Source organism: Mustela nigripes, chromosome 7 (assembly GCF_022355385.1).
Source record: "Mustela nigripes isolate SB6536 chromosome 7, MUSNIG.SB6536, whole genome shotgun sequence".
NCBI classification, from domain to species: Eukaryota; Metazoa; Chordata; class Mammalia; order Carnivora; family Mustelidae; genus Mustela; species Mustela nigripes.
The window spans coordinates 125,371,094-125,384,406 of NC_081563.1; the positions used below are offsets into that span (position 1 = coordinate 125,371,094).

Genomic DNA, 13,313 nt, shown 5'->3' on the forward strand with positions numbered 1-13,313 from the left:
CCATAAATTCCCTAAAACTGCAGACAAAATTTTGAGGATGGTTCATATGTGTATGTTTGGAAGAGATAGTCTATATTTTCATCAGGTTCTCAAAAGTGTCCGTGAAGCCATTTTGCTCCTCCCTACCACAAACACCCCTCTCTGTTTTGTCCTCTCACTGAACTCAAATACTCTCAGATGTTCAGCTTCTGTTACCTCAGATTTTCAGAAAACACTTCTAACTGCATCATGTGTCTTAGGCGCTGTTATCCCATTTTACAGATGAGGATTTGAGGCTACGGGGTACATGACTTGCCCAAGGTCACAGCTAATAAGCAGAGAAGCAAGACTGGAACGTGGTTCTGACTCCCAATGTGCCACTCCTTGGGGAACTCTCACCCAAACCCTCTGGCTACCCCACCTGTTGGTGGATTGGCTTCCTCACCACAGAAATCTACCTGGAGCCTTCAGGTTCTATCTGCCTGGTTCCATGGCCCCAAAGAGCAGGTTTCCCTACATTACCCCGCCCCTCGGGCTCTGGCTGAGGCTGCGCGCAGGCCCGGGAGCGCGAGGTTTGGGCCGCTAGATGGTGGCCGGGTTCAGCCCACCGAGAAGGGCTACTCCAGCGACAAGAGCACCCAAGGTCCAGGCACATTCCGGGCGGTGCGCAGGTGAGGAGTTGGCGCCGCCCTACGCCTCCCTCTGGGACCAGATGGGAGGAAAGGCCGCACCCAGCTAGTCTCCCCGCGGTCCGCCCCAGTCTGATAGGAACCAGGAGTCTGGATCCCCAGCCTCCGGGGGAAGGGGAAGAAAGCCAAATGAGGACGCTTAAGGCCTTGGGCGCAGGGCGGGGGGTCTTGGGGGAGCCTCTGGACGCAGGCAAGGCAAAGATGGTAAGGTAAGGTCTGCGCGCCACCTCCAGCGGCGGGGTGCGCGTCGGAGCCCCAGGGGTGAGGCGGCCAAAGCCCCGGGGCTCGAGGTGTGGGCGCGACAGGAGGGAATCTCAGGGAGGGTGGCAGGTCGGATCCAGGAGCAAGACAGGGGGCATCCAGCAGGCTCAAATGAGTAAACAGAGCTGGTCCAGACGACCCTAAGGGGCCCACCTGCGGGAAGGGGACGAATGCAGAGGGCCTAGGGGTCCCTGGGGGCGGCTGGAGGCTGGAAGGCAGACCTTGGGGCCCCGTGGGTGGGGGCGTATCCTGAGCAGGGCTGTGGGTAGGGAGGAGAGAGCGGGCCCCTCTCAGGGCGCACCGGGTCGAGCAGGGGGCCTCCGGCCCTGGCTCCCGGGGCCACCCCCCAGCACACACACACACCCCAACCGGGGATGGGGGCGGGCCGCGCGCTTACCCGCGTCCTCGTCGTCGAAGGAGTTCATGCACGGGAAGTAGATGGCGAGCGCCTCGAAGGAGGCGGACAGGCTGAGGCGGCTCTGCGAGCGCTCCATGCCCGCGCCGGCGCCGGGCGCCTCGGCCGCGCCGGCGGCAGCCGCGGCGGCGGGCGGCTTGGGCAGCTTGGCCGCCCCATTCTTGACGCGGAGTACGGCGCGCGGCGTGGTGGCGGCTGCCCGGGGCTAGGCCGGGGCTCCGCGGCGGGGCCGGCGGGCGCGGCGGGGCCGGCGGGCTGCGGGCGGGCCGGGAGCGGGCGGCGCGCGGAGCCCGAAGCGCGCTGTGCTCCCGGCGGCGGCGGCGACGGTGGTGGCGGCGGCGGTGGTGGTGGCGGTGGTGGTGGTGGTGGTGGTGGTGGTGGCGGTGGTGGTGGCGGTGGCGGCGGCGGCGGCGGCGGAGGTGGCGGCGCAGCGCTCTGGCCCGCGGCGCCCCCAGCCGGCCGCGCGGGGCGGGCTCGGAGCCGCAGCCGCAGCCAATCGGCGCCGCCCGGGGGAGGGGGCGCCGCGCGCGGGGGCGTGGGAGCCGGGAGGGCGCGGGCGGGGCCCCTCCTCACCGCCCCTAGCCCGGCAGGTGTGCGCGCCCCATGGGAGGAGCGGGCGGAGCAGGTTGCGCCCTGGTCCCCGGGCCGTGCTCCCAGCTCTGTCCCGACCCCACACTCAGCCCTCAGACTCGCCCCGGATGCAGGCGTCCAGGCACCGACCGAGACAGGCCTCACCGGGGGACGCAGACAGGCTCAGAACGGACACCCTCAGAGCGATCGGCGCGCGGCACTCAGCCTCCCACACAGAGACCCTCAGATTCCACGTGAACCCTCAGGGCAGCTCAAACAGGCTCCCACACGAGTGCATTCTCTCTGCGAGACACCCTCAGACTCACAACACCCAGAGAGATGCACCCACAAAGTCACTCACTCATAGAGACACTTGCTGAATCTGTCCCCTGACAGTCTCCAGAGACCTACACAGGTACCTACACCTGTGGACACCCTCAGATTCTCACACAAGATCCACAGAGGTAGATACACCCACACACTCACTCTGACTCTCAAGGAGACCTGCAGAGGCACTCAGAGTGAAAACCAAGGACCCCACACACACGCTGCGCCTCTCCCTGCCATACAGGGAGACCTTCAGATCCCACACAAACCCACAGAGAAGTTCAGACAGGCACGCACACACTCAAGCACCCACACCACTCATAGACATCCTAAAATTCACACAGAGACACACTCACACACTCCGATGACGCACTCTGAGATCTGCACACAGTGCCCCTGACATGGACTCCCTGAGCACTGATTCACTCATACACACAAATGCTAGCAAACACTGGCCAACTCCTACACGGTTACCTTCAGACCCAGGCTGAGAGAGTCACTCAAACACACTTCAGTGGGCACATGTGCTCACACCCAGACACAGACATACAGCCTCGGTCATTCCCAGTCGCAGATCCATTCCCTCAGACGCACACACAATGAGACACACTCTGCCAGGATCACATGCTCACACGGACACACCCACATATCTGCCTCCAGGACCCACAATCTTCACACACACACACACACACACACGGTTTCAGACACTCAAAGCCCCCAGGATGAACACAATCACAGTCAGAAATCCAAACTCCATTCTCTAACCTAGGGCCTGAGGTCCCCATCCAGCCAACCCTCAGATGTCTAACCTCTGCCAGCTGCTCTCACACACTCTTTACAAAGCAGCCTGGGGAGATGGCAAGATCCCAGAGTTTCAATCCCAGCTGTGACACTACCCTTCTGTGTGGCCTAGAGGAAAGCCCTTCACCTCACTGATGTGTTCTGTCATCTGTTCGTTGGGGAGACCCTCTATTTGGGATGTCTGTGAGGATTAACATAACACGTGCATTAGTTTTCTGTTGTTGCATAACAAAGTAAGAGGCTTGACAACATCCGTGTATTAGTGGACAGTCATGTAGGTGAGAAATCTTAGCAGTTTTGACAGAGTTTTTTCCTTGGGGCCTCACAATGTATCAGCCAGATGGGCTCTTGTCTGGAGGCTCTGCAGAAGAATCTGCTTGTGGGGCAACCAGGTGACTCAGTAGGTTAAAGCCTCAGGTCATGATCCCAGGGTCCTGGGATTGAGCCCCACATGGGTTCTCTGCTCAGCAGGGAGCCTGCTTCCCCCCCTCTTTGCCTGCATCTCTGCCTACTTGTGATTTCTGTGTGTCAAAAAAATAAATAAATCTTTAGGGAAAAAAAAAAAAAAAAGAACCTGTAAGCTCACTACAATTGTAATGTAAGGTCAGTAGCAGCCTGCAGTTTCTTGTAGCTTTGGGAAAAGGCCCCTGTTTCCTTGCTGGCCTTTTGCTGGGGAGTTGCTCTAGAGTTGCCCTTAACTCCTAGAAATGGCCCTCTGGTTCTTGCTTACAGCCTCCTCTTTCTTCAAGGTCAGTTTCAGGATGTCAAAAACGGAAATCAGAGGGGGCTGCTCCTTTGCCAAACACCCTTCCATGGTCTCATTTCACTTAGGGGTAAAAGTCCAAATTGGACATGGTCCTAAGTCCTTTGGCTCTGCTCCCTCTCTGGCCTACCTCTTACCACTCCTCTGGCTCCCTCAGCTCCAGACCCACTGTCCTGACCTTGCTGTTCCCTCTGGCTGGAACACTTTTCCCTCCAGAGAGCTGTGTGGCTCATTGTCTCAGACCTGTGCTCAAACATCACTTTCTTTATAAAGTCCTCCCTCACCATCCTTTGTAAAGTAGCAATACCCCTCCCTGAAATGCCTAGTCCTCCTTACTCTGCCTTATTTTTTTCTCTAGCCTTGATCACTATCTGACATATCATATGTATATGGCATTATACATATATTTTTTCGTGCTTATTTGCTTAATGTCTCTCTCTCTCCTACCCAGAGCCTAGAAGAATGCCTAGCAAAAAGCAGGTGCTCAGTAGATCCTTGATTGGATGAATACCTTCCCACGAAGCTGACGGATGAAGAACAGAGACTTTCAGAGGAGAAATGACACACTCAAGGTGACAGAGAGCAGGGAATGCCAGTGCTCCAGCCACTGCCCTGCTGGCCACTAAGACTGTAGCAGAAGGAAGACAGGCCAGAGGGAGGCTCACTCTGAGGCCTAGAGCAGCACTCTGAGGCCTAGAGAAGGGACAGGACAACAGAGAGGCCAGGAAAGGCTGGCCTGGAGCTGGAGAAGAAGTCTCAGGGACCCATAAGGCATGTCTGTTTGACCAGCAGTGAGACTCCCAGAAAACACACCTAAATGTTGAAAGTAGACATGTGTGCTGGTTCAGCCTGCAGACCCCGCTTGGAGGCTCAGATTCTAGCTTTTCCACTTATCATCTGAGTCGCTGTGGTGGTTTTAAAGCCTGTGTGTTCATCCTTTGACCGCTCTCCCACTGAACAGTAGGGTCTTTGTCCCCTCCTTACGTCTGGGTCAACCTTAGTGACTGGGTTGGAACCAGTAGAATGCAGTGAGTGGCATGCATGACTTCCAAAGCTAGGTCAGAAAGTTTCCTGCAGGGGCACCTGGGTGGCTCAGTGGGTTAAAGCCTTTGCCTTTGGCTCAGGTCATGATTCCAGGGTCCTGGGATTGAGCCCCGCATCGGGCTCTCTGCTTAACAGGGAGCCTGCTTCCTCCTCTCTCTCTCTGCCTGCTTCTCTGCCTACTTGTGATCTCTGTCTGTCAAATAAATAAAATCTTTAAAAAAAAAAGAAAGAAAGAAAGAAAAGAAAGAAAGAAAGTTTCCTGCAGTTTCTTCCTGGCTCACTTGGGTTGCACACTCTGGGAGAGGCCAGTGTCCACATAAGGACCTTGACTACCCTGAGCCACGCTTGCTAGAGAGGCCTCGGTGGGTCCAGCTGAGCCCCCAGATGACAGCCAACAACAATCTCCCAGGCTTGTGAGTGAGTGATCTCTGGTGTCTAACTTTGATGCAGCCCCAACGGACATCCAATGGCAGCTGCATGACAAACACACAAGCAGGAGCTGCTCCGCTGAGCCCTTCCCAAATTCCTGGGCCACAGCATAAATGGTGGTCGTTTGACCCCCTAAGTCCGGGGATAATATTGTAGGCCATGATGGAATCATGACCTTGAGTGAGCAAATGAACTTCTTCCGGGCCTGTTTCTTCAGTTGTAAAATGGGGACAATGCCTCCCAGTGTGAGTGTCATCACAGAGTGAGTTATAAATGTGGAGTTCTTAGAACAGTGCCCAAACACAGTGCGTGTTCTGCAAGTGTGAGCTTGGGATCGGACAGCCCCATCTGTTAGAGGCAGACGTCCAGAGCTGGGAGGAATCGGAAAGGTCATCCAGTGCGTCCCTCCGCTGGGAGAGAGGGAAACTGAGGCCCAGAAAGTGCAAGGGACTCCCTAAACTGCATAGCCCATGGGTGCAGAGCTGTTGCCACAACAGACGTGTCCTGAGCTGGCCCAGTGCTCTTCCTGCTGTGCTCCAGGTTGTGTCTCACCCGGCAAGAGAGGCAGGGGGCCCCTGGGGTGAATGCAGACAAAGCTGGCAGTGTCAAAGAGGAGAGGCAGCCAACGGAAACAGACTTGGCCTCTGGCCAGCAATATAGGCAGTGGACTCCTGGTGTGAATTCTCCTTTCTTGGTTAGCTCATGCCTAAAATTCCCCCAGTAAGGTTTGGCCCTGTAAGTTTAAATCTTTGATCCCTTGTAAATAGATCATTTTTCCCACAGGAAATCTTAAGTTGTCCACTGCTCGTACCTGAGTATGAATCATGTGTTCTAAGAACAAGTTTGATGGTGGGAAGGCTCGAGATGGTGGGTGGGGGAAGTGGTGAGTCTGGAACAGGGAACAGTGGGGAGTCAGGAACAAACTGGTGGTGTGGGCTTCCCAGCCCAGGGAAAGGGAGGGTGCCAAGGGCCAGACAGCTCAGTAGATCGGAGCTGAAGAAGGACTGCCTGCCTTGAGTTTAAGTGCCTATCCTTAGTTTAGCTGTGTGACCTTGGGCAAGTCCCCTCAGGGTTCCCATCAAAAAATGAGCATAATTCGCATTCACTTTGCCAAGTCATGGTGAAGATGGGATGTAAATTTACTGCCAGGCAGATCGTAGGTACTTAATAGACACATACATTGAGTAATTTGCAGGGTCCACCCAGTCTCGTCATTGTACTCAGCCCTAAATGCACACGGAGGAATAAAACAAACCCGGTCCCTGAATTCATGGCGCTTATAAACTGGCAACATTAAACATATAATTATGCCAATAATTATTTAATTATAACATGATATACTCACTTTATTGTAATAATAATTTCAATTACAATTGTGATGAGAGTGTCATACAAGATAGATATTTATGTGCTTTATAGCGCATGTGTGTGCGTGTCTGCACCTGCAAGTGTGTGAGGGGGTAGGGCAGATCTAATCCTGCCTGAGGGAATCTGGGAAGACTTCCCTGGGGAGGTGGTGTTTAAGCTGAGAATGGCACCTATTCTGTGCCCAGCACTGTTCTTGGCCCTGAGAAGATAGACATATTTATTTGTATTTATATTTATCAGTAAATAAAATAAAGCCACTGCCCATACATGTGCATGTTCAAATAACCTCTGGGGCTTCTCTGGAAGGAATAGATTGGAGTCAGTTCAGAGGGATGCTTTCCTCCTCCTGTTCAGATAAGTCCTACTTTGAACCAAAAGACCACTGACTCTTTCCTCCCCAGGAGAGGCTGGGGAGGCTGAGCTGTGGAAAGGTGAAGTGGAGGACGGAGGGGGCCCCCCCCCCGGGGTCCTACGTCTCCGGGCATTGGCAGGAGGCAACAAAGGACAAGGCTGAGGAGGGGCCAGAAAGGCTAACCCTGAGGAAGTTCCAGAGATGACCTGAGCCAGACTAAGAGATGGACTGGACTAGTGAAGACCAGGAAGGAAAAGGAAAGACAGGGACACTGCCCAGCTTCAAAGCATCAAGAGAAAACCACTCATGTGGATGGAACATCTCCTGTTTAATAGTTCTCTAAGACAAAGCATTTGAGGGATGAGGTCCCTAGATTTTGCACATTTATCAAGACCCAGGTGAGTGCCTTTCTAGAAAAAGGAGTAAGTGGCTAGAATATAGCTAAACCTGACACGGCCTGGTTTGCAGCTTTGTCAGAGAGAGACTGATCCTGTCTGTGTTGGGGTGTGTGTGTGCGTGTGCTTGTGCGTGTATGTGGGTGTGTAAAATATCTCTGTGGGTGTGTGGGTGTGCTGGTGCATGTGTGTGTAAAACGTGTCTGTCTATGTGTGCATATCCCAGAAGAGATGGGCATTTCTGCATATCTGTGTCCTTGTCTGTGAATGACCTTGTCCCTAAACATGTCCTTGCAAGGTGTGTGTTCTTGTGTGAAGTGAGTCCAGTCCGGTCTTAAAGGTACCATGCATCCTGGGGCGTGTGTGTGTGTGTGTGTGTGTGTGTGTGTGTAACCAGGTTGTGTGAGTTATACTTGTATATCATTGTAAGATTCTGTTCCTGTGCACTTGTATCTGCCTCTCTGCATCTTGGTTGGTCTGAGTTTAGCCTTGACTGGGCGTGAATGCTGCTTGTCCATGCAGACTGGTAGCTTGAGAGAGAATTTAGTATTTCCTTGACTTACTCCTTGTCTTCAAGTGGCTAATACATGATTAAGCTGAGAGGCCTAGAGATATTAAAATCGTTTATGTTATAACTCCAAGTCCCTAACCAATGACCTAACCGTTATTTCATTCTTCGATCCATCCAGCCACCCCTCCATCCAGCCACCTACCTATTCATCTCAACTGCACTGACATTTACTAGCTGTGTGGTTTTCTCTCTTAGGCAATCTGTGTATCTCGGTTTTCTCACCTATAAAATGGAGATGATACAAGTATCTACCTGAAAGGGCTGGGAGGGGTGGGGTGAATGAAATGAGCTATTGCATATAAACACTTAGCACACTGCCGAGCACATAGTAGGTTTACTATATTAACTATCATCATCATCATCATCATCACTGCAGTGGCCGGTATATTTTAGCCAGTTCACAATAACACTTTGCTAAGGGCCACCCCTGAGCTAGAAACCGGTGAGTCCTTCCCTATAGCAGAAGCCATTAAGTGCCTCTACCACCAACTTCCCGTGTGACCTTGGATACAGCTTGTGCCCTCCTTGGACCCATGGAACGGATAGAGCATCCTCACCATAGAATCTGCCTTACGGAGATTCTGAGCACACCTATAATTTAAAAACTGCCAAGAGCTCCGATAGTTAGGTAGGATGGCAGTCCTGGGTCATCTGGAGGGCCAGACAGAGCTGGGACAAAGCTGAGACTTGTTACCACTGCACGGCTCAGTCTCCTGCTTTCTGCGGCTTCCTTCCTATGACTTCCAGGCTCTGTTCTCCCTCTGGAGAAGCATCTGGTGTGCTCCAGAGAGCAAGTGTGTAGTGGGAATAGGGAGCAGAGGGAGCAGGTACACACCTTCTTCCCTTCTTCACAAAGAGTATCTTCAGTTACTAGTTGGTGAGGAGTATTAATGATTTTTTAAAAAGAGAGAAAAAAAAACTGGGTGTGATTTCTGATCCAATAAACCACCCCTTCAGACAAGAGACAGAGAAAAACAAGAACAAAGGGCAGAAAGAGACAGAGACTAGAAAAGAGAGAGGGACAGAGTAACAGAGAGACGCAAGAACCAAAGAGGTAGAGGCAGAAGCAAGAGAGAGGGAGGAGATTGTGGGAGCCAGGAAGACAGCAGACAAAGTTGGGTCTTATTGCAGACCCGGTTGGGGTGCCCCCAAGCAAGGCTTCACCTGTAACAGCCCCAGAATGAAGGTGCTGCTGTTTTTCATGGGTCACCCTCCATCAGCGCATGCGTGCGAGCGTGTGCGCGCACACACACACACACACACAGGCACTCTGACCCACATTGGGTTGGGATGTAAGCAAGAAATAAAATCGTATTGTCTGAAGTTGTTGAGATTTCAAACGTGTCTGTTACAGCATTCGCCTTTCCAGCTGAACGCCTTCCCTACTGGGTGTTTGTACTTCAATGGGAAGGAGACTGAAGTTGAGGGTAATAGAGCCTTGTCTGAGCCATGGATCATGAGAGTGAAGAAAGCCAGGCTGCCCAGAGAAGCAGGGGAGCGAAAAAGAAGTCTGTGCAAATGAACAGAGCAAATCAAGCTGTGGGAATAGGGAGCAGGCGACCTCGATGCCTGATACTTCAGGTCCCGGTTCCATTCCTACATGAGGTCACCTGAAACCTACATGGCAGGTTACCCACCCAAATCCATCTTCCTTCCCCTTAAGTCACCTTCCATGACAAACCCCACATCTCTCTTGGCCCATGTTTGGTGTACGCTTAGGACCCAGTTCTGACCATTGTGAATCGAGTGAAATTTTGGGGGCAAGCAGCTACTTGGAAAGGTGCCTGCACTCTTGAAAAATGGACACGAGAGAGAAACATCACCTTTTCCATGGCTGGACATATTCTAATTGCAACCAAGAGGGAAGCTAAATTAGGACAAAGCTGCAACAGTGGACGGCAGAACAGGTGAAAGAACCCAGATCCTTAATGATGTCATTGAGCCACTGAATTAACCAACCTTGGAGCTGCCCTACTTAGTGGGTTGGTGTTTAAGTGTTAGCACATACATCTCATTATTGTTTAATGCATTTTTGCTTTGGGCTTTTGGGGTTTTTTTATTTTTTGTGTTTAGTGGGGGTTTTGCGTGTGCGTGTTGTTGTTTTGGGTGACCAAAAGCATCCCATGGATATACATATCTGACTCTATTTCCTGCCAGTGATTCTTCGACATTCTCCTGCATCTCTTTAATATGTTTCATTGAATACCAAGTAACCCCAGACTCAGCCAGAGCTTGTCCAAGCCACATCTAAATGTTGATTTTCTTTTTTTTTTAAGATTGTATTTATTTATTTGACAGAGAGAGAGATCACAAGTAGGCAGAGAGGCAGGCAGAGAGAAAGGGGGGGGGGAGCAGGCTTCCCACTGAGCAGAGAGCCAGATGCGGGTCTCAATCCCAGGACCCTGAGATCATGACCTGAGCCGAAGGCGGAGGCTTTCCCACTGAGCCACCCAGGCGCCCCTGAATGTTGATTTTCTTGGCAGGTGTCTTTGTTTCTGATTGGCGGGAAAAGAGGCAGACAGGAAGGAAGAATATGAGTGCAGGTCTTGAACCATGGGGGAAACGTGCGGGAGAGGAGTAAGGTAATGACAGCCATCTCCCCAGCCTTATACCTGCGAACCACATCACAAAGCCCTTGGAGAGGATTTACGGAGCACTCTCTTTGAGCCCGACACCATTCTATGTCCTGGGGAGTACAGAAAACAATTCTCAAACAGACAAAATTTTCTGTCCTCATGAAACTGATATTCTAATGGGGAGAAACAGAATAAAGAAGAGAAATAAGCAAGAAACAACAAAAAAAAAAACCATAGCATTTGGATGGCAGTAAGTCCTATTGAAAAAATGTCTATGAAATAGAGAAGGATAATTGGGACTGTCCAGAGTGGAACTGATAATGTCACGCAGGATGGCCAGCGAAGACATCATGAGAAAGTGACATTTGAGGAAAGTCATGAAGGCGTGACTCGTGCAGACAACTGGAGAAAGAATGTTTTAGGCAGAGGGAACAGAAGGTGCAAAATCCCTGTGCTGGGGAGTGTGCCTGCTGGCCTGAGGAGAAGGCAAGGAGGCCAGGGTGGCCGATGTGAATGAATGACACGTGGTCACGCGGGTACTAATGGACAGGAGAGGCAGGTGGTACTGGCCGTCCAGATTTGTGCAATGATCATCAGCCACAGACATTATTATTTTTCTGCTATTCCTTAAACTGACTTAATTTTTGTTTAAATGCATGTATTTGAGTTGAAAATTTCATAACACTATATAAATGAAGAACCCAGTATCACTTGCCATAAATAGAAAGTAACCAGATAAGTAAATAGGACAAAACTGAAGCAACATTTAGTTATAGGGAGATACTCTAGCCTGCAGAAGGGTTGGGTCCGAAGACAGAGATGTCTTTGATAAAAGACAGGTTGACGGTCTTAGAGAAGTGGTAAGACACAGCATCGCCAAGTAAAGACTTTGTCCATGAAACAGAGACTCTCTACGTTAGGTAGTGTGACACTGCCTAACATCATTTGTGTCCTGCTAGGCGGGATGATCAACTGTTCTGGTTTCCCTGGGATAGAGGGGTTGCCCAGGATGTTTTTTCAGGGCTATAACTGAGATGGCTCTGGACATCCTGTCCCCAGGGACTCCCATCCCATTCCTTAATCTCACAACCTCTTGTTTCAGCTTGCTGTTCTCTGGGTTACCCTTTTCGTGGGTCGACTCCAAGATGATCCTCGCACCCTGGATCCATGCCCATGCACCGAGTACCCACGAATACCCTTGAGTGTGGATGCAACCTGTGAATTGCTTCCGACCTGTAACAGGAGACCAAAGCGATGAGATGTCACGCCCATGATTAGATCACGTTCAGTGTGACATCAACAGTGCTGACATTCTCTCTCTTGCCCTTCTCCATTTGCATGCTTGATGAGGCAAGGGGTCATGTCAGGCAGGTCCAAGGGCAACCTCTGGCCAACAGCCCACTAAGAACAAAGGCCCTCAATCCAAAAGCCCAGAGGAACCAAATGTTGCCAGCAATCATGTGAGCTTGGGGCAGATGCTTCTTTCCTTGAGTCTGCAGATGAGACCGCAGTCCAGACCAACACCTAGACTGCAGCCTCCCAAGAGACTCTGAAGCAGAAAATCCAGCAGACCCTTGCCCAGACTCCTGACCCACAGAAACTAATAAACGTGTGTGTGTGTGTGTGTGTGTGTGTGTGTGTGTGTGTAAATCCTTATGTACATGGTAATTTGATACTTAGCAGTTCATAACTAAGACATTCTTTCTGTCCCGTTGCTTCTCCAGCTCCTGCCCATTCGGATGGCTCATTTATACCCTTTAGACTTGAGGCTATGACATGCGACCCAGCTTGCTGCACCTAGCTGAGGCTGATAGAAGCTTGAACTTCCCCATGGCAAACAGAGCTCCATACTTGGGGGATCTTCACTCCCAGCCTGACAAACAGGACAGTGATGAAGGATCAAGGCTGAAAGATGATGGAGTCCTGGCCACTGGGCATCTGAAGACTGGCAAGCTGGCTGCAAGAGGTAGGTCTGGGTCAGAGTTGAGACTCTGCCCCTTGACCACTCTCTCTGGGCCAAGCCCCTAGGCTGCAAGGTCCCTATAAGACACTGCCAGACCCTCTATTCTCTAGACTTTCTCCTTGGCCTTCCTGCTTCTAAGCTTCTTGCCTGTCTCCTAGTTTCCCATCCTGATAGTTTTATGCCTCGTTCTCTCTTCTCAACCTAGTTCCTTCCATTTGACAAATCATCTGGGTAGCCTGCTCAATTTTCAAATCAAAATACATGAATTTTATCACAAAAATAATTTTTGCACCTTTCAGGAAATTGTGGGAAGAAAACAAGAACAAAGGCAAAATTGAAAATCATTTTCATCATGCTACCCAGAGACAGCCACTTTTTAACCTGATGTGTTTTCTCCTTTCCCCCCACCTTGACCGTGTTTCATATAAAGTGCTTTTTTAATGGTCTAGTACTGTAAGTAGTTTCATGGCCTGTGATCTGTTTTTTTCCACTTAGCTTCCTATCATGAACATTTTCCCACAGCCGTAAATATACCTCTATGCCACTCTTTTAAATTACTGAATAACATTTCATATGATTTAATGTTTTCGCTCTCATGTTGAAATTCAAAGAAATGCTCTTTGCAGTTCAGCTGTTGGACATACACTTAATAGCTTCTCTAGACGTGGACGCACAGGTTAAAATGATGCATGTTTTGGAAGCTTGTAATAAGTATTGACAAATCTCCCTGAACAATATTGGCCCACTCTTCACTCTCCAGAAGCATATGACATACTTCCTCATTCTCTCAAATGAGCTATTCTCTTTGTG

The 13,313-nt window shown here is 50.9% G+C and overlaps 1 protein-coding gene and 1 long non-coding RNA gene across 3 annotated transcripts in view; one reads left to right on the top strand and one right to left on the bottom strand.

The window, feature by feature from the left end:
* RIMS4 (regulating synaptic membrane exocytosis 4) overlaps positions 1 to 1,547 on the bottom strand; it is a 58,243-nt gene extending 56,696 nt beyond the window's left edge. The window contains exon 1 of one of the 2 annotated variants that reach the window (XM_059407078.1): positions 1,327 to 1,547. In XM_059407078.1, coding sequence (XP_059263061.1) covers positions 1,327 to 1,423 — 97 coding nt within the window. In that variant the 5' untranslated portion in view covers positions 1,424 to 1,547. The remainder of the gene's footprint in view (positions 1 to 1,326) is intronic. The other variant, XM_059407079.1, reaches the window with a different exon arrangement.
* LOC132021960 (uncharacterized) lies at positions 553 to 12,815 on the top strand. Its single transcript, XR_009405479.1, has 3 exons — positions 553 to 650; positions 4,257 to 4,377; positions 12,265 to 12,815. It is a non-coding gene; the product is annotated as an uncharacterized LOC132021960 (long non-coding RNA).
* Positions 12,816 to 13,313: the final 498 nt, after the last annotated feature.